At 47.8% G+C, this 17,247-nt stretch overlaps 2 protein-coding genes across 12 annotated transcripts in view; one reads left to right on the forward strand and one right to left on the reverse strand.

Annotated features, from left to right (window-relative positions):
• Window positions 1-248: 248 nt before the first annotated feature.
• Window positions 249-6,378, reverse strand: TMEM186 (transmembrane protein 186). Of its 9 annotated transcripts, none has more exons than XM_039244363.1 (5): window positions 6,293-6,378; window positions 5,725-6,010; window positions 3,755-3,984; window positions 2,983-3,112; window positions 249-2,532 (listed from the first exon to the last, which is right to left on the reverse strand). In XM_039244363.1, exons 4-5 carry the CDS (start codon window positions 2,995-2,997, stop codon window positions 1,867-1,869), a joined length of 681 nt encoding a protein of 226 aa, XP_039100294.1. In that variant the 5' UTR covers window positions 2,998-3,112; window positions 3,755-3,984; window positions 5,725-6,010; window positions 6,293-6,378; the 3' UTR covers window positions 249-1,866. The 9 variants fall into 9 exon arrangements, 8 of the variants coding, with proteins under 8 accessions (XP_039100294.1, XP_039100300.1, XP_039100296.1 ...); XM_039244369.1 differs by lacking the exon at window positions 6,293-6,378 and having other exon boundaries at window positions 249-1,002; window positions 1,921-2,532; window positions 5,725-6,285; XM_039244365.1 differs by lacking the exon at window positions 5,725-6,010 and having other exon boundaries at window positions 6,293-6,307.
• Window positions 6,379-6,512: 134 nt separating this feature from the next.
• The window catches only part of PMM2 (phosphomannomutase 2), a 30,071-nt gene continuing 19,336 nt past the window's right edge, over window positions 6,513-17,247 (forward strand). For all 3 annotated transcript variants that reach the window (XR_005530517.1, XM_039244323.1, XM_039244324.1), the window contains exons 1-4: window positions 6,513-6,627; window positions 13,482-13,593; window positions 16,393-16,469; window positions 17,148-17,239. Coding sequence is in view for 2 of the 3 variants with exons in the window: in XM_039244323.1 (XP_039100254.1) it covers window positions 6,562-6,627; window positions 13,482-13,593; window positions 16,393-16,469; window positions 17,148-17,239 (347 nt within the window). In the remaining variant the exon portion in view is untranslated. The remainder of the gene's footprint in view (window positions 6,628-13,481; window positions 13,594-16,392; window positions 16,470-17,147; window positions 17,240-17,247) is intronic.

Consider the following 17,247-nt stretch of genomic DNA (forward strand, 5'->3'; position numbering starts at 1 on the left):
TCTTTGAAGGAGCTGGTAAGCAGCTGAGGGAACAGTATGGCAGGAAACCAAGAGCTACGTTACCTGCCGAAGAGAGGAGGGGGTGGGAGGGGAGCCCTGTCTGTCTCTCCTTCAAAAATAACCTTCCCCAATTTTACCGACATAGAATTGACGTGTAACATAGTATCAGCTTAGGATGTACAACATAATGATTTACGCATGTATATACTGCAAAATGATTACAAGGTCAGTTAACATCAGGCATCTCACAAGGTAATGAGGTTTTTTTATGACAGAATATTTTTAATGTGTTTACAAGTAAGATGGTTATGTGTTACATGAAGCAAAAAGAAAAAAAAACCAATTCCAGGTACAGGATAACATCTGTTTTTAGAAAAGCCTGGAAGCATGGTAAGTTACCACCTCACACCCATCAGGAGGGCTATCATCCAAAAGACCGACGTGGAGAAGCTGGAATCCTTGTGCACGGCTGAGACAGATAAAAAAGTATGTGGCCGCTGTGGAAAAGTCTGGCAGTTCCTCAAAAATGTGCGCACACAGTCACCCTAAGACCCAGCGATTCCGCCTCTCAGCACATCCCCAAAAGAAGAGACTCGGATTTAGGAGCAGCAGCGCGGACGGCAGCGCTATTCCCAGCAGCCAAAAGGTGGAAACTATCAAAATGTCCATCGACGGACAGATAAGCAAACCGTGGTCTGTACACACATCATCCAGCCACGGAAAGGAAGGAAGCGTGCGCACACACTCCAGCACGGACGCCCCCTGGACACGTCATGTCAGGTGGAAGAAGCCAGACACAAACCCACAGTGTGTGATTCCGTTTCAAATCCACGGAGACAGAAGGCAGATGAGTGGTCACAAGGCCGGAGGGCGGGGAGCTGGGAAGTGACTGTTTTAACGGGTACAGACTTTCTCCTTGGGATGATGAGAACGTTCTGGAAATGGGCACACGTGATACTTGCACGATCTTGCAGGCCTACTTGATACCACTCAAGTGCACATCTAAAAATGGCCAAAAGAATCAATTTACATTATGTGTATTTTACCACAATAAAAAAAGACTGGCAGTCCCCACATACGACAGTTAGTCGCTGATTTCTGAGTGCAACTGTTAACGATCACGTCTTCCTCTTTATTGTTACGGGTTGTTGAACAAACATCTATTACTAATTCCAAGGAAGGGCAGCGCATAGAACTAGCTTTAGCTCATAGAAGAACACGCCAGAACACAGCGTGCCTGGTTTTATCCACCACAGAGCCTTCCAGCAGGGCCCCAGGTGTCTGCGTGGTGAGCACAATCCTGGCAGAGGCGCTGCGCTTGCCTGGCCGGCACCCTCCCGGCGAGGTCACACGGCCCACCTCTGTCTAGGCTTCTTCCCACTGCGGGGTCCCCCAGGGGGGCGGCACAGGGCTCGGGTCAACCCTACTGACTGCCAGCACGGTTTGCAGCACACCCTCGTCTTCGTACTGACCTTGACATTCACCGTCTACTCTCACACCCGTCTCAGGAGACAGGCAGGACTCTTCCCTTTCTCAGACGTGAAAGCCAAGGTTCGGAGAGGCTCGGGGACTCCAGGACAGAGAGCCGGGAGCTGACCGCACCCAAGCCCGCTCACTCCCAAGTCCTGTGCTCCCCCTGCCGCCCCTCCCTGCCTTCCCACCTCACGGCCCTGCCCGGGCGGACCCAACACAGCCTCCTCCAAGAACCGGCCGTATCTGCCCGAATGTCCCCCAAACGCAGCATGAATCTGTACTAAGACCCCCTTTCCGAAACCCGATGACTGGCCTCTGCCGTGTGACTTTTCGCATCCCGAAGGACAAGTGCCCAGAGGCCTGCCAGAGTCTCCAGCCCCCGGACCCCCTTCCTCAGCCTCGCCCGCACCCTCGGTCTTCCTGCTGGACGTCCAGCGCCCCAAACACCTGCGTGAACCGCTCTCTGTCCACGATGCGTCCGTAGCGAAGGGTGAGATAGAAGGTCTGCTTCCCGCTGTACTGCTGGATTCGTACAAACAGCTCCTGGGCCCGGTCCTGGGTTTCCGTCATGGGGATCACACTGGCCACGGGCCAGTCCGTGTCCTGCCGCCAGCCCCAGAAGGTCAGGTGGGCCACCCGCAGCACAGTGCCCGCCTCGTTCACATACAGGATGCCCACCAGCCTCCGGAAGAAATAGCTCATCCAGCAGAGCATGGCCAGGGCGAAGCTAGCCACCCCGCCTGCAAGGCACAGGGAGCCGAGGGTCACGAAGCCCTGCGAGTACCAGTAGCAGCCGGGCGGGAGGGCCAGCACCGTGAGCACCGTCTGAGCCACCTTCAGCCGAGACAGGTACCCGAAGGCTCTGATGGCGTCAAACCGGTAGACCATCTGGAAGTTCTCAGTCTCCGCGCCGGCCGCTTTCTCCTTCGGGGCGGGGCACCTGCTCCCTGCCCACCTCCCTGGATCCTGCCCGGTGCCCCGGTGGCACCACAGCCCGCACACAGGTCTTCTCCACGCGGCCGGGCCGGGCAGCCGAGACACAGCTCGGAGGAGGGCAGCCTGGAAGGGAGACAGGAGACACTGCTCTCAGGAACTCAGCTGCGCTAATCACACGACACACGTTTGCACGGCATCTCACCCTGAAGCTCCGGCCACCCCTGCGCAGTTGCCGTTACTGCCAGAGACACAGGGAAAGAGACGGCCAGATGCTTTAACTTTAACTCATGTGACCTTCACACAAGCGGTGCAAGACAGGCGCCACTGCAGTTGACCCTTGAACAATGCAGGGGTGAGGGACAGCCACCCCCGTGCAGTCAAAACTCCACAGGTAGCTTCTGACTCCTCAAAAACCTAACTACTAACATAGCCTGCGGCTGACCAGGAGCCTTACCGATAACAGTCGATTAACACACGTTTTGTACATTACATGTACATACGCTGTGTGCTTATAGCAAAGTCAGCTAGAAAAAAGAGCATGATTATGAAAACTGTAAGAGAAAATACACTTACAGGGCCGTGCTGCATTACCCAGACCGTCACATTTACGTCGTTCACAAGAGGAATCGTCTCTCAGTCCCTACATAGATACTGCTTATAGGATGCGAAACACCAACAGGCGTTTTGTTACCTATCACCAACGCTAGACACAAAAACAGAAACATAATAAGGGAGATTCCTATTTATTTATACGTAGGGTGATTCAAGGACTGGTAACCAAGAAGTAGTGACAGGACTGTTTTATGGTAGCCTAGCGTAACCTGGTGTCACCAATGCCACTGTTGCACAGGGGCCCTCGCCTCTGTGCTGACGAATGGCTGGCTATAAAATTTTTATGGCACACAGTATTACAGTGGGATTCATAATACAGTATTGGAAACGTTACTGCTTTTTTTAATGTTTTTTTTTTTTTTATTTCTAGGAGAGAGAGAGAGAGAGAGACAGCGTGAGCAGGGGAGGGTCAGAGAGAGAGGGAGTCACAGACCGAAACAGGCTCCAGGCTCCGAGCTGGCAGTCAGCACAGAGCCCAACGCGGGGCACGAACCCACGAACCGCGAGATCATGACCTAAGCGAAAGTCGGACGCTTAACCGACTAAGCCACCCAGGCGCCCCCGTTATTGCTTTTTTTAAAAAACCACTTCGCTGTGATGATAGGGTGATAGGCAGTCTCTCCAATTAGGAGAGGGGAGCATACTGGACCCTAACTCTTTGTAATTCTTTGAAAGAAAAGTTGCAAAACAGTAAGAAGACCCATCATTGACTTTATATTAAATTATCACCCACCTTAGGCCTCTAAGGATAGGCTCTCCGCTTCCAGGCAAGTCTTGCACATGATGTTCTGCCCGATTAATGCCCAGGCGACAATGCAGTCTGACACAGTGCCTGCCGTTATCAGATTTTCACACGGAGACACTCACGTGCACAACAGGTCAGTTTAACTGTACGGCATGAAGACTATTTAGTATTAGTTCATGGACGTGGTCTTCGTCCTTGTCATCTTTACTCCGAGGAGGCTGCGGATGAGGCAGAGGACAGGCTGGTCTCAAGGTCTCAGGGGAGGCAGGCGGGGCAGGCACACCCGGTATAACTTCCTGGAAACACACTGTAATTTCTGTCTGCCCTTTCAACTCTCTAAAAATGTTTCTATATAGTACCAGCCCTTCTTCCACCACTTGCTTTAGTCTCAGTGCTCGTATCACGGAAGGGTCCGTGTTGTGAAAGAAGTCAAAAGCCGTCCTGAATAATCGAAACCCTTCCGCCAGGTTGTCTAATGTCAGCTTGTTTTCCGGCACCGCCTCTTCCACATCTTCTTCGTCTGGCACCGGCCGGGAAGCTCTCGCCTCCGTCACGTCACCCTCTGTGAATTCCTCCAGCGTGGTGACTCTGGGCACCTGTGGTGGGAACTCATCTCCTGCCTCCTGGTCAACGGAGGCTGCTTGCCCTGCTATCTTGACAGTTTTTAAGCCAAACCTCTTTCTGAAATTATCAAACCATCCTTTGCTGGCACTAAATTCTCCAGCTTTAGACCCTTCGCCTTCCTTTTGCTGTAAGTTGTCATATAACGACTTTGCTTTTTCTCGAATCGTGTTAGAATCTATAGATATGCCTTTCTTATAGCAATCCTGCACCCACATAAAAGCCACGTTTTCAATACGAGACAAAAAGCTGTCTTGCAAACAGGGCAGTGTTCTCGCGCCTGCTGGCATAGCTGCCGCGACGGCTTCACGGACTTCCTTTTCCTTTTTTTCGATGGTCCTTACTCCAGATTCATTGATCTCGAAATGACAGGTCACTGCTGCTGCAGACCTTAATCTACGGTACATGTCAAGCAATTCGACTTTTTCTTGTAACGTCATGACTTTTCTTTGCTTCTTGGGAGCGCTTCTAGAATCCCCAGTGGCATTTTGTATGGGTCCCATGGTGTTACTCAAGGTTTACAGTATTCCACTAAACATGATGAAAAATACGCGAGAACCACTGCGTCACTTTTTACGGCCATTCGAAATTTATGAGTGAGGAACTGATCCCAAAAGAGGATTAGCAACATAGTTTTAAGTGCAGAAATCACAATGCTTGAGCTCACCTCAATGGCAACAGGAAGTGGCTCTGATATTTTTACAGGAGTGCAGTATGTACTGTAGTTAATTTTCTGCAGTTATGATTTAATACTGCATCTTTGTTTCCATTTCTCTAGACTATGGATGATGCCATGTACAATCTGGAAGCATGTGCATTTTGATAAACTTTTTTGTAACAAACTTGTGTATACTTACGGAAGTAAATAATACACTAGCATCGACATATATCTGATGCGTTCATGACATATCTTTTTTTTTCAGTATACCCAGGCTATGCAGTTCTCTGCCGGCTTTTTCAAATTGTTGCAAATCTCCAAAAAATTTCACAACATATTTATTTTTAAATCTGCACGTAAGCGGACCCACACAGTTCAAACCCACATTGTTCAAGGGTCAACTATACGTCCACTCTGCCACCCAGGGAAGGCTACAAACATACCCAAAGACACACCTCCAGTGAGTGGGGCAGAGTCTGACCCTCAAACTGATCCTCATTCCTTCAGGCCGTTCAAAGAGGTACAAGAAAAGCGGCTCAGCCTTCACTCATTCAGTCAATACCTAGGGACGACCAACTCTGGGTTGGGCACTGAATACATAAGGCTATGTGAACATTTTCCCCAGCAGGACGCTAAACAGCAAATGTCCTAAAGGGTAACAAATCCTTGCAATACCTACCATAATAACTTCCCAGTTCTCTGTGAAGGTCAAAGCACCATCTCCGGTGCTGAAGGGAACCGCTGATTTCTTAGCCCGGTTTGGGGGACGGGGAAGACCAAAGGAGGCGGCGACGGGAGGCGCGAACCCCCAGCACAAGGTTTTTATTAGGTGCACGGTTCTACACCTTGAGTAGGGCAGTGGAAGATGCTTTGGGCTTGGGGAGCAGTCACTAGCTGCGGCTCCTTAGGTAAGTTACTCCACTTCTCTGGGCCTCAGTTTCTCTCCGTTTCACAATGGGGGTTCACTGCATACCAAAGGAGATAATAGTTTCAAAGTCCTCAAACGGATCTAATGGACCCGAGGGCTCTGACGCACGGAGGAGAGTAGTACCCTGTGCGTTACGGCTACTGTCGGCCCACGTGACCCGAGCGCAGAAAGGCGCGGCACAGCAAGCCTTAACCCAGGTCGGAGCTCCCTACCGCGGATTCTCCAAATCTGAGCCCGAGAAATCCGCCTGCCTGCCTAACCTTGCCCACGACCCCGGAGGCGCTTCAGCTCCCGCGCTTCCCGCCAGCCGCCTTCTTACCATGGCCAGGCTGCCTGCCGCCAGAAGAGAATCCCCTCTGCCCCCGGAACCTCTAAGAGCGCCTGCCCGGCCGTAGTAGGACGGCGCGCGGGCGCATTGCATCCTGGGATTTGTGGTTCCGAAAGACTCCCCGCCGCTAGTCCCAGGCACGTGGCGGTGGCTCCGCCTTCTCCCAGCGTGCCCTGTGGCACGGGGGCCGCGCCCGGAAGTTCCGGGTCGAGTTCCTGGTTGCCAACGAGTCTGGTCGAGTGCGGGTGGAAACCGGCGGTATGGCGGCGTCGGACCCAGCGCTCTGCCTCTTCGACGTGGACGGGACCCTGACGGCCCCGCGACAGGTAGGCGGCGCCCGGCGGGCTGGCGGCGGCGGGGCAGAGCCGCCTGCTGCTCACATTCGAGGCCGACGACCGCCCAGGGTGCGGGTGGAGGGGCGACTGAGGACCGCCTACCCCCTCGGCAGGTCTGAACTCCGTTCTGGGTGCCTTGTGGGGATGAAACGGAAACCCGAAACAGCTCCTCTAGACCCCACGGTGCTCGGAGAGATGAGACCCTTGAAAGCCAAAAACTTGTATGGGCTTGGAAAACGCAATTTGGGACTCTTACCGCTTGCCCTGGATTTGAACCCCAGCTCAGCCCTCCTCCCAGCTATGTTCCCTCCTCAGCCATGTCACCTGTGAGCCGCATCTTGCAGCCTAATATGAAAACATACGTTTCCAGGTCAAACAGACCTAATAGAGTCTCAACCTTACCCTCTTGACAGCTGTCTGACCTTGAGCAGGTCACTTAGCCCCTGAGTGGTTTAAATGGGGGCGTTCCCAGTTCCATATGGTGTCGGTGAGGGTCGAATGAAATCGAACACCTTCGTTAAAATACCTTGGGTACGGTAGGCTGGGTTCCGTCAGAGTAAATCCTAGCACCCCACCCCTCCCCTCCCCACCCCCTTCTCCAGTGGGAGTAATCAAGGACCCCCAGCTTTTTGCTTTTTGAAGCTCACCGTGACCTCCTCCTTGCACAGACTGGTCGCTGAACAACAGCCCTTCAGACCTGAGCCGGGGGCCCAAGTGACCTCAGTATCTTCACATTCTGTCCCTGCCTTCTTGGTTTTGGCCAGGTGGTGGCAGTGGTGTGCTCCGGATTCCCACATGAAGTGCGTGTGATTTTTAGATACATCATTTCGCCTTCCTGAGCCACAGGTTCAGAGTATCTAGTGGTGATACTCAACTGCCAAGTTCTTCAGAGGCTCCTTTTGACGCCGATTCACACACCTGTAGACTGCTAAAGGCTCTTGGTTGCCCAGAGCCAGAGTCAGCAATTCATTGTTTGTAAAGGGTCGGATAGCAAGACTTTCGGTTTTTGCCAACCACATAGTCTGCAGTAACTATTCGATTCTAATGCAGAATTAGCCATAGACCATATGTAGACCAGCTTGGCTGTGTTCCGATAAAACTTTATTGATTTGTTATAAACAAAAACAGCTGCTCCATTTGGCCCATTGGCTGTAATGGTCTGCGGTTCACATTCCAAACCTTTTTACAACCTTTCCCTCTCAACTGTTCTTCCTCTTTCATCCCAAGTAGGATTTGTTTGTGGTTTGGGTTTTTTTGTTGTTGTTTTTTGGTTTGTTTGTTTGTTTGTTTTAGAGAACACGAGCCAGGGAGAGGGGCAGAGGGAAAGAGAAAGAATCTTAAGCAACCTCCATGCTCAGTGCGGAACCTGATAGGGGCTCAATCCCACAACTCAACCCTCAGGGATCCTGATCTGAGCTGAAATCAACAGTCAGACACCCCACTGACTGAATCACCCAGGCGCGCCCCCCCCCCCCCCAAGTAGGATAATTTTTGTTATTTCAAATATAAGGACCCTGAGATTCAGTGCAACCATGATCTCGATTTCACACAGCAAATCTGGTACAAGTCTCTGGGCTAGTGTTGTTTGCTAAGTTTCCTTAACACTGAAAAAAAAGTCTTAATTTGAACGAACATTATTTCTATGTGCTGGGTGCTCCAGGTAAAAATAAAAATACTTTAGCAACAGATCTATTCATTATACAACCTTTCCCTTCCTCAGTACAAACACTGATAAGCACATTACAGTCTGGAAGCCGAATGGGTTATGTTGCAGCTGCTAAAGCACACTATGCTGTAAACAGGTGAATCTAGTTAGGGTGGAGTCCAGAGCTTTGCCCATATCACCATTTGAGTGGGATCTTCTTGTGCTGAATTCTTTCCTAAGAAATGCCATGCCATCTAAAAGCAGTTGAGGGCACCTGGGTGGCTCAGTCAGTTAAGCATCTGACTTGGTTTCAGCCCCGGTCATGATCTCACAGTTTTCATGAGTTCGAGCCCTGCATCAGGCTTTGTGCTAATGGTGCAGAGACTGCTTGGGATCCCCTCTCTCTGCCCCTCCCTCACTCAGGCTGTCTCTAAATAAATAAGTAAACTTAAAGAAAATTTTTAGATTAAAAAAGAGAGAACAGCTGAGACTTAAAAGTGTGTGAAAAGAAGGGAGGCACACGCCTGTGTGAAGTGTTCCCCGCTCTGCGTCTTAAAACGTTCAGACCCCAGAACCACCGAAAAACGTATACAGCCGTATTCCCACCACTTAAATTCAGCAATGATTGACATTAACTCTCTGCTTTTTTTTTCTTAAATTTTAAATGTTTTATTTATTTACGAGAGAGAGAGGGAGAGAGAGAGAGAGAGACGAGGGGGATGAGCAGAGAGAGAGGGAGACACAGAATCCAAAGCAGGCTCCAGGCTCTGGGCTGTCAGCACAGAGCCTGATGCGGGGCTCAAACCCACAAACTGTGAGATCATGACCTGAGCCGAAGTCAGACGCCTAACCGACTGAGCCACCCAGGTGCCCCTCTCTACTTTTTTATTCTGCACTGTACCACTCCCTAAGCCAGAGTCATCCTGGTACTTCACCCCTAAGTATTTGAGCCTGCGTCTCTTGAGGACACCTGTGGTCACCCCAGGGGTCATCGTCACACCTCCAAAAATTACCACCGGTCCCCTCCTCTTACTTATTTAATGCCCCAGTGTAGCAGTTAGCAAACGCTCTTCCGTACACGGCCAGGTGGGAAGCCGTTGAGACTCTGTGGGCCGTGTGACCTGTCACAACTAGCGGAGGGTGTTGTGGCAGCCACAGACGCTACACAGACAACGGATATGGTGGTGTTGCTGGCGTGCTGTGCAGAACTCGGCAGTGGATCAGTGCTGGCCCCTGCGCCCTGTTTTGCTGACTCTTCTTTATTCCTGTCAGTTTTCCCTTACTGTCCCCAGAAAAGTCTCTTGTGATTGGTTTGTTCAGAAGATGAATTTTTAACAGGCTTTGACCTTAATGTCATGCTTTTGGATCTTTCTCTGTTTATTCTGTCCAGGGTGATTTATAAAGAATGCTTGTGTCTTGTCATTGTCGACACAAGAGTTACTTGCAGACATCACAGCAGCTTTGCTGTGTGATTATTTTGCGCTAAAGATCTCTCCTACGATGGGTAGTTGAGATGCTCTGTTGTGGTCACCAGCAGCTGGGTCTTATTTCCTGTTCAAAAAGTATTTGCTGCCACTTGGAAGGGAGAAGAGCGCCTTCTACAACCCGTTCACATTGCAGACACATGTCTGATGACCACAGTACCTTGGAGCACATCACTGTGCACAGGGGTTCAGATCAGATAAATTGCAGCTTCCGGCCTCTGTTTAAAGATGGAAGTATTGCATTTTTAAAAATTTAACATTTATTTATTTTTGAGAGACAAAGCATGAGCAGGGGAGGGGCAAAGAGAGAGGGAGACACAGAATCCGAAGCAGGCTCCAGGCTCCAAGCTGTCAGCACAGAGCCCGCCATGGGGCTTGAACCCACCAACCTCGAGAATATGACCTGAGCTGAAGTCAGACACTTAACCGACTGAACCACCGAAGTGCCCCGGAAGTATTGCATTTTTTAGTATTTTGCAATCCAGGGAGTCTTCCCCATTTCCTCCCGTTTTGACGTCAGGAGTCCTCCCCACTTCCTGCCATTCTGATGTCAGGTGGAACTAAGCCACTTGGGGGGCCCCGGGACCCATTTTCATAATCACTGACTCACAGAGGCCAGCAGTACAGCTCTACGTTTTTTGTTCCGTGTCAAGATTACCCTGAAGATATAACAGAGAAAAGACTCTGTTATAAGCCCTCTGTACAATTTTATTAATCCTATGTGTGGATTACTCTAAACCGGTGTGTTTTGTTTTGCTTTGTTTTTAATTTCTGCTAACTTCATTTTTTTAATTTAATTTTTATTTTTTAAATTTACATCCAAGTTAGCATATAGTGCAACAGTAATTTCAGGAGTCAATTCCTTAATGCCCCTCCCACAACCCCTCCAGTAACCCTCTGTTTGTTCTCCATATAAGAGTCTCTTACATTTGTCCCCCTCCCCGGTTTTATATTATTTTAGCTTCCCTTCCCTTATGTTCATCTGTGTCTTAAAGTCCTCATATGAGTGAAGTTCTGTATTTGTCTTTCTCTGACTAATTTCACTTAGCATAACATCCTCTCATTCTATCCATGTAGTTGCAGATGGCAAGGTTTCATTCTTTTTGATTGCCAAGTAATACTCCATTGTGTGTATGTGTGTGTGTGTGTGTGTGTACACACACATATGTACACATCTACATACCACCTCTTCTTTTTCCATTCATCAGTCAGTGGACATTTGGGCTCTTCCCCTACTTTGTTGATAGCACTGCTGTAAACCTTGGGGTGCATTTGTCCCTTCAAAACAGCACACCTGTATCCCTTGGATAAATACCTAGTAGTGCAGTTGCTGGGTTGTAGGGTAGTTCTATTTTTCATTTTTTGAGGAGCCTCCATACTGTGTTCCAGAGTGGCTGCACCCGTTTGCATTCCTGCCAGAGGTGCAAAAGAGATCCTCTCTCTCTGCATCCTTGCCAGCAGCTGTTGTTGCCTGAGTTGTTAGTTGTAGCCATTCTGACAGGTGTGAGGTGGTATCTCATTGTGGTTTTGATTTGTATTTCCCTGATGATGAGGGATGTTGAGCATCGTTTTATGTGTCTGTTGGCCATCTGGATGTCTTCTTTGGAGAAGCCCCAGGGTCGCCTGGGTGGCTCAGTCGGTTAAGCGGCTGACTTTGGCTCAGGTCATGATCGCACGGTTTGTGAGTTCATGCCCCGCGTCCGGCTCTGTGCTGACAGCTCGGAGCCTGCAGCCTGATTCAGATTCTGTGTCTCCCTCTCTCTCTGACCCTCCCCTGTTCATGCTCTGTCTCTCAAAAATAAATAGAAATGTTTAATTTTTTTTTTTTTCTTAAAAAAGAGAAGTGCCCATTTCTTCACTGGATTATTTGTTTTTTGGGTACTGAGTTTGATAAGTTCTCTGTAGATTTTGGATACTAACCCTTTATCTGAAATGTGGTTTGCAAAATATCTCCTATTCTGCCCCTTGCCTTTTAGTTTTGCTGATTGTTTCCTTCACTGTGCAGGAGTTTTTTATTTTGATGAGGTCCCAGTAGTTCATTTCTGCTTTTGTTTCCCTTCCCTCCGGAGATGTGTTAAGTAAGAAGTTGGTGCGGCCAAGGCCAAAGAGGTTTTTGCCTGCTTTCCCCTTGAGGATTTTGATGGCTTCTTGTCTTACATTTAGGTCTTTCATCCATTTTGAGTTTATCTTTGTGTCTGGTATAAGAAAGTGTTCCAGGTTCATTTTTCTGCATGCCGCTGTCCAGTTTTCCCAGCACCACTTGCTGAAGAGACTGTCTTTATTCCCTTGGATATTCTTTCTTGCTTTGTCAAAGATGAGTTTGTGGTCCCTTTCTGGGTTCTCTATTCTGTTCCACTCACCTGAGTGTCTGTTTTGTACCCATATCATACTGTGTTGATGATTACAGCTTTGTAATATAGCTTGAAGTCCGGGATTGTGATGCCTCCTGCTTTGGTTTTTTTAAAGATTGCTTTGGCTATTTGGGGTCTTTTCTAGTTCCATACAAATTTGAGGATTGTTCTAGTTCTGTGAAGAATGCTGGTGTTGTTATGATAGGGATTGCTTTGAACATGTAGATTGCTTTGGGTAGTATTGACATTTCAATAATATTTGTTCTTCCAATCCAGGAGCATGGGATATTTTTCCATTTTTTTGTGTGTCTTCTTCAATTTCTTTCATAAGCTTTCTATAGTATTCAGTGTATAGATTTTGTACCCCTTTGGTTAGATTTATTCCTAGGTATTTTATGGATTTTGGTGCAGTTGTAAATGGGATCAATTCCTTGATTTCTCTTTCTGTTGCTTCATTGTTTGTGTACTGCTAACTTCGTTTCTAAAGCTAGAACTGTGAGGGGTGCCTGGCTGGCTTAGTCAGTAGAGCATGCAACTCTTACTCTCGGGGTCATGAGTTCAAGCTCCACTTGGGGGCAGAGTTTACTTAAAAACATAAATAAATAAAAATAACTATGTGAATGTACAGTTCAGATTGCTACAGATAACAATTTAACTTTTAAAAATGAATTGTGATTTGTCTTAACACAGGGATATCTTTTCATGTGACTTCATAATTTCTTTTGAATTAGTGCACAGTTTGGAATTTAACCAGAATAAAATTATATCGTTATGACCACTATTGATAGATAGGAGCCTTTTAGGAGAGATTTAAAAAATCTAATGATCCGACTCTTGTGGCTTTTGTTTTTCCTTTGGTTTTGTATGATTATAACAAATCAATTCTCGATGCTCTCTTTAATCTGATTGCGTTATTTTGTGTTAAAATCAACTTAAGTCCATAAGTAGAGCAGAGGATAGCATTTGCAAGAGATGCACTAGTCTGTGTCCATTGACACGTAAAGATCACCACTTAATGCTAAAAAAAAAAAAAAAATCATTGCACAAGATGCAGAATGAGTCCACTCATGTTTCCAAAAACAAGGCCTATTTCTTTTTCTGCATGTAAACAGGTATATAAATGCAGACAGGATGAGCTAGAACAGCACACACCAGCTGTTTATATATTGTGTGTTTTAAACTAGGTAAAAATAAGTACAGGTTGACGCATTTTTTTCTGGTAAAAAGGTGATGTACTTGGACTTGTCTACAGACCTAGAGCCTGAATAGGTTTGTATGAAGGTAAGGGTTGCATCACTCTTGCAGTTTTTTGTCTCATCATCACTAAATGACTCATGATTTTTTATTTTCCTTTTTGAAATGTAGAAAATCACCAAGGAAATGGACGACTTTCTCCAAAACCTGAGGCGGAAGATCAAAATTGGAGTGGTGGGCGGGTCCGACTTTGAGAAAGTGCAGGAGCAGCTGGGAAGTGATGGTAATAACCTGCATTGCTAGTTGCGTTCGGTAAAAAATTAACTTCACAGGAGGAAATTGAGTCCCGAGCCAGCCTTCTCCCATAGTCAGGCCTTCTTCCTTGTTGGGAGGGTCCTTCTCTCTGCTTTCTCTTTCCTGTTTTTAACCCTGTAAGTAAATTTCTGGAGGTGGTGGTGGACCTCTCGGTACTCAGACACACAGGCCATTTCCCTCGAACTGTGAGTGTCTGTCACTGCCCAGAACACTTCACGTTGTCCCTGTCCACTCTCCGAGCTCCGCTCAAGCCCTGTCTCCTGACCGTCTTCTCACCTGGGTGTTGAGGTGCCCCCTGGGTGTGGGCACTTCGCCGTTGCCCTAACGCGGCGTTTCCCAGAGTTCCCTGATCCCGAGTCACCGGGGCTCCTCCCCTGCTGATGGAGCAGGACTCTGGAGCACGGGCCCTGCACTGCAGCCTCCGTCCTGGGACCTGCGATCGTCCCGGGGCCTGCGATTGTGTTTGAGTCGCTCCCCCGGACGGCCTGACGCACGGCCCGCCCTCCCTGCTCCTTGGAAGCTGCCCACTTGTCTGATTTTTCTCGAAGACCAGGACATGGATTATTCATCTTGTGGCCCTGGTGTGTCTAGGGTGCCTGGCCCATAAGAAATGGAGGGCGGAGAGCCATGTGACTTGATCACCTGGGACACTGTTGGCCTTTGGGGCCAGGTCCTTCTCTGTTGTCGGGCCGTCCTGTGCTTATAGGGCGTTAAGCAGCATTGGGTACCCCCTTGATGCCAGTAACCCCTCTACCCCCAGTGTGACAACCAGAAACGTCTCCAGACATTGCCAAATGTCATCGAGGGAGCAAAAATCACCCCCAGTTGAGAATCAGCATTTTAGCTGTGGTACCTTACAGTCCAAATCTGTGTAAGCTGCGTTGCAGGGTCAGTCACTGTAAATGTAATCTGTGCGTTCTCTTTAAAACTCCGTTCTGCTGCTACTTAATTTCCTTGTAGACGCCCTGCTTAGAAAGGCTGTAAACAACAGAATGGGGCACAGAAATCCGGTTACCTGGCCCTGATGGCCCTTTCTGCCTCTGGCCGAATTCGGAGAGGTTTTGTGTCAGGCTGGGGCACTGTGTATATTTCAGACTGAGTCAAAGCAACAGAATCAAAACACTTACAAGCTGGGGAAAGTTGGAGACTTGGCCATATCAGAATCGCTGGTGAACTTGTTAAAATGTGGATGTGAGGGCCCTGCCCAACACATGGTACCTGAGAATCTGCATTTTCACAAGCCCCTAAAGTTTGAGGGCCTGTTTAGATTTGTGTGCGCGGTCTCCAAATCTGACTGCTTGTAAGAATCATCCAAAGACCTTTAAAAAAAAAAATGTATGGGTGCCTGGGTGGCTCAGTCGGTTGGGCGTCTGACTTCGGCTCAGGTCATATCACAGTTTGTGTGTTTGAGCCCCGCATTGGGCTCTGTGCTACAGCTAGCTCAGAGCCTGGAGCCTGCTTCAGATTCTGTGTCTCCCTCCCTCTCTGACCCTTCCCTGTTCACGCTGTCTCTCTCAGAAATAAATAAAACATTAAAATATATTTTTAAATAAAATTGTTTAATGTAGTTTTTAGCTTATACCTTGCATATTTGGATTCAGAAAGCCTGAGAGCTGGGGCGCCTGGGAGGTTCAGTCAGTTCAATGTCCAACTCTTGATTTCTGCCTAGGTCATGATCTTAGTGGATCTTTGTGGGATCAAGCCCTCCTATCAGCACAGAGCCTGCTTGGTTTTGATTGTCTTCCTCTCTCTCTGCCCAGCAGTTTCATGCTTCTCTCTCTCTCTCTCTCTCTCTCTCAAATAAATAAACTTTAAATAAATTAATGTGAACAGATTTTGGGAATCTGCACATGTTTAGTGCTGCCCTGGTGATACGGATCCTCAGAAAGGCTTGGGGGCTGTTGTTGACATCCATCTTCCCTAATCATAGAGAGGGCTAAAGGCAGAGATGTGAGAAGACCCACCACCAAAGCTCCAATCTCTGGTCTGGCCCCCGTCTTTTATGTTTGTATTTGAGAGTCTTTTAAAAAAAGAAAAATTTGAGGACCTTTTTCCCCACTCGCCCAACCTGTTAAGACAAGATATTCTTTTTTTTTTTTTTAACATTCATTTTTGAGAGACAAAGCATGAGTGCGGGAGGGGCAGAAAGAGAAGAAGACACAGAATCTGAAGCAGGCTCCAGGCTCTGAGCTGTCAGCACAGAGCCGGATGCAGGGCTCAAACTCACTGACCATGAGATCATGACCTGAGCTGAAGTCAGACGCTTAACTGACTGAGCCACCCAGGTGCCCCTAGATGAGATATTCTTTTACAGTTCTTTCTGGAGTTCAGCAATCTTACTGGTGATGGTGTTAATCAAGAAATAGAGGGGCTTCTGGGTGTCTCAGTCAGTTAAGCATGCTGCTCTTAATCTCAGCTCAGGTCTTGATCTCAGGGTTGTGAGTTCAAGCCCCACATTGGGCTCCACACTGGGCATGAACCCTACTTTATTTAAAAAAAAAAAAAAGAGGTGGCACCTGGGTGGCTCAGTCAGTTGAGCATCTGACTCTTGGCTTCGGCTCAGGTCATGATCTCACCATTTGTAAGTTTGAGTCCGTCTTCAGCCTCTGCACTGATAGCGTGGAGCCTTCTTGGGATTCTCTCTCTGTCCCTCCCCTGTACATGCGAGTGCCTTCTCTCAAAAGAAATAAACATTAAAAAAAAAAAAAAAAAAGAAACACAGACTTTGGTTCATTGCATCCTAAGTTTTCTTTTGTTTCTGTTGCAGTTGTTGAAAAATACGATTATGTGTTTCCAGAGAATGGCCTGGTAGCGTACAAAGATGGGAAACTCTTGTGTAAACAGGTGCGTTCTTGAATACCCAGACAGCGACCTACTATTGTTAAAGTGTTTTCTAAAAAGCTGTTTAACGTTGAGTGCTTCTGGCGAGGTGTATCTGGGGGTGCGGCACAGGGGAAGGGATGAATCTCCACCCCGTATTTTTTGTATCTTGAACGTTGAACCATGCGACTCTCATATATTCCAAATTGTTAACTACATTTTTGTAATTGTTTTTTAAGGATGGTTAATCGAATATTTCTGTTAGCGATAGCGGAGACCAAGGCCGGCAGGCCATCAGCATTGTAAAGAGGTAGCGTGTAGCTCTTATTTGTAATAAGATCATTCTATTCAGATGTAAAAGAAGCCTAAGTGGAACAACTGTATTTTCTGTCGGCATCTGTGGATGTTTTAATTGAATAAAAGCAGCAATAATATAATCTTTGGAACTTCTTTGAAGCATTTGAAAGGTAATGAGTTCAAAAATGTTGAGTCATGAAACAGAAAATGCTTTAATTAAAGGCTTTCATGGTTTGCTGATTTGCACTAGGGAGAGGAGGGAACAGACGGTGGGGTGTGTCACCCTGGCCACCACATCAGCCTAGTGACCTTCACCCAGTGGTGGTAAAGACCTGGTTTTACTCTAAAGTTATTTTGAAAATGCCAGTCACTGAATCAAGTAACCCCCATATTTTCTTTATCTAGAATATTCAAGGTCACCTGGGTGAGGCCCTGATCCAAGACTTAATCAACTACTGCCTGAGCTACATTGCGAAAATTAAGCTCCCGAAGAAGAGGTGGGTTT

The sequence above is a fragment of the Hyaena hyaena genome, unplaced genomic scaffold, assembly GCF_003009895.1.
Source record: "Hyaena hyaena isolate Hyena2069 unplaced genomic scaffold, ASM300989v1 scaffold_238, whole genome shotgun sequence".
NCBI classification, from domain to species: domain Eukaryota; kingdom Metazoa; phylum Chordata; class Mammalia; order Carnivora; family Hyaenidae; genus Hyaena; species Hyaena hyaena.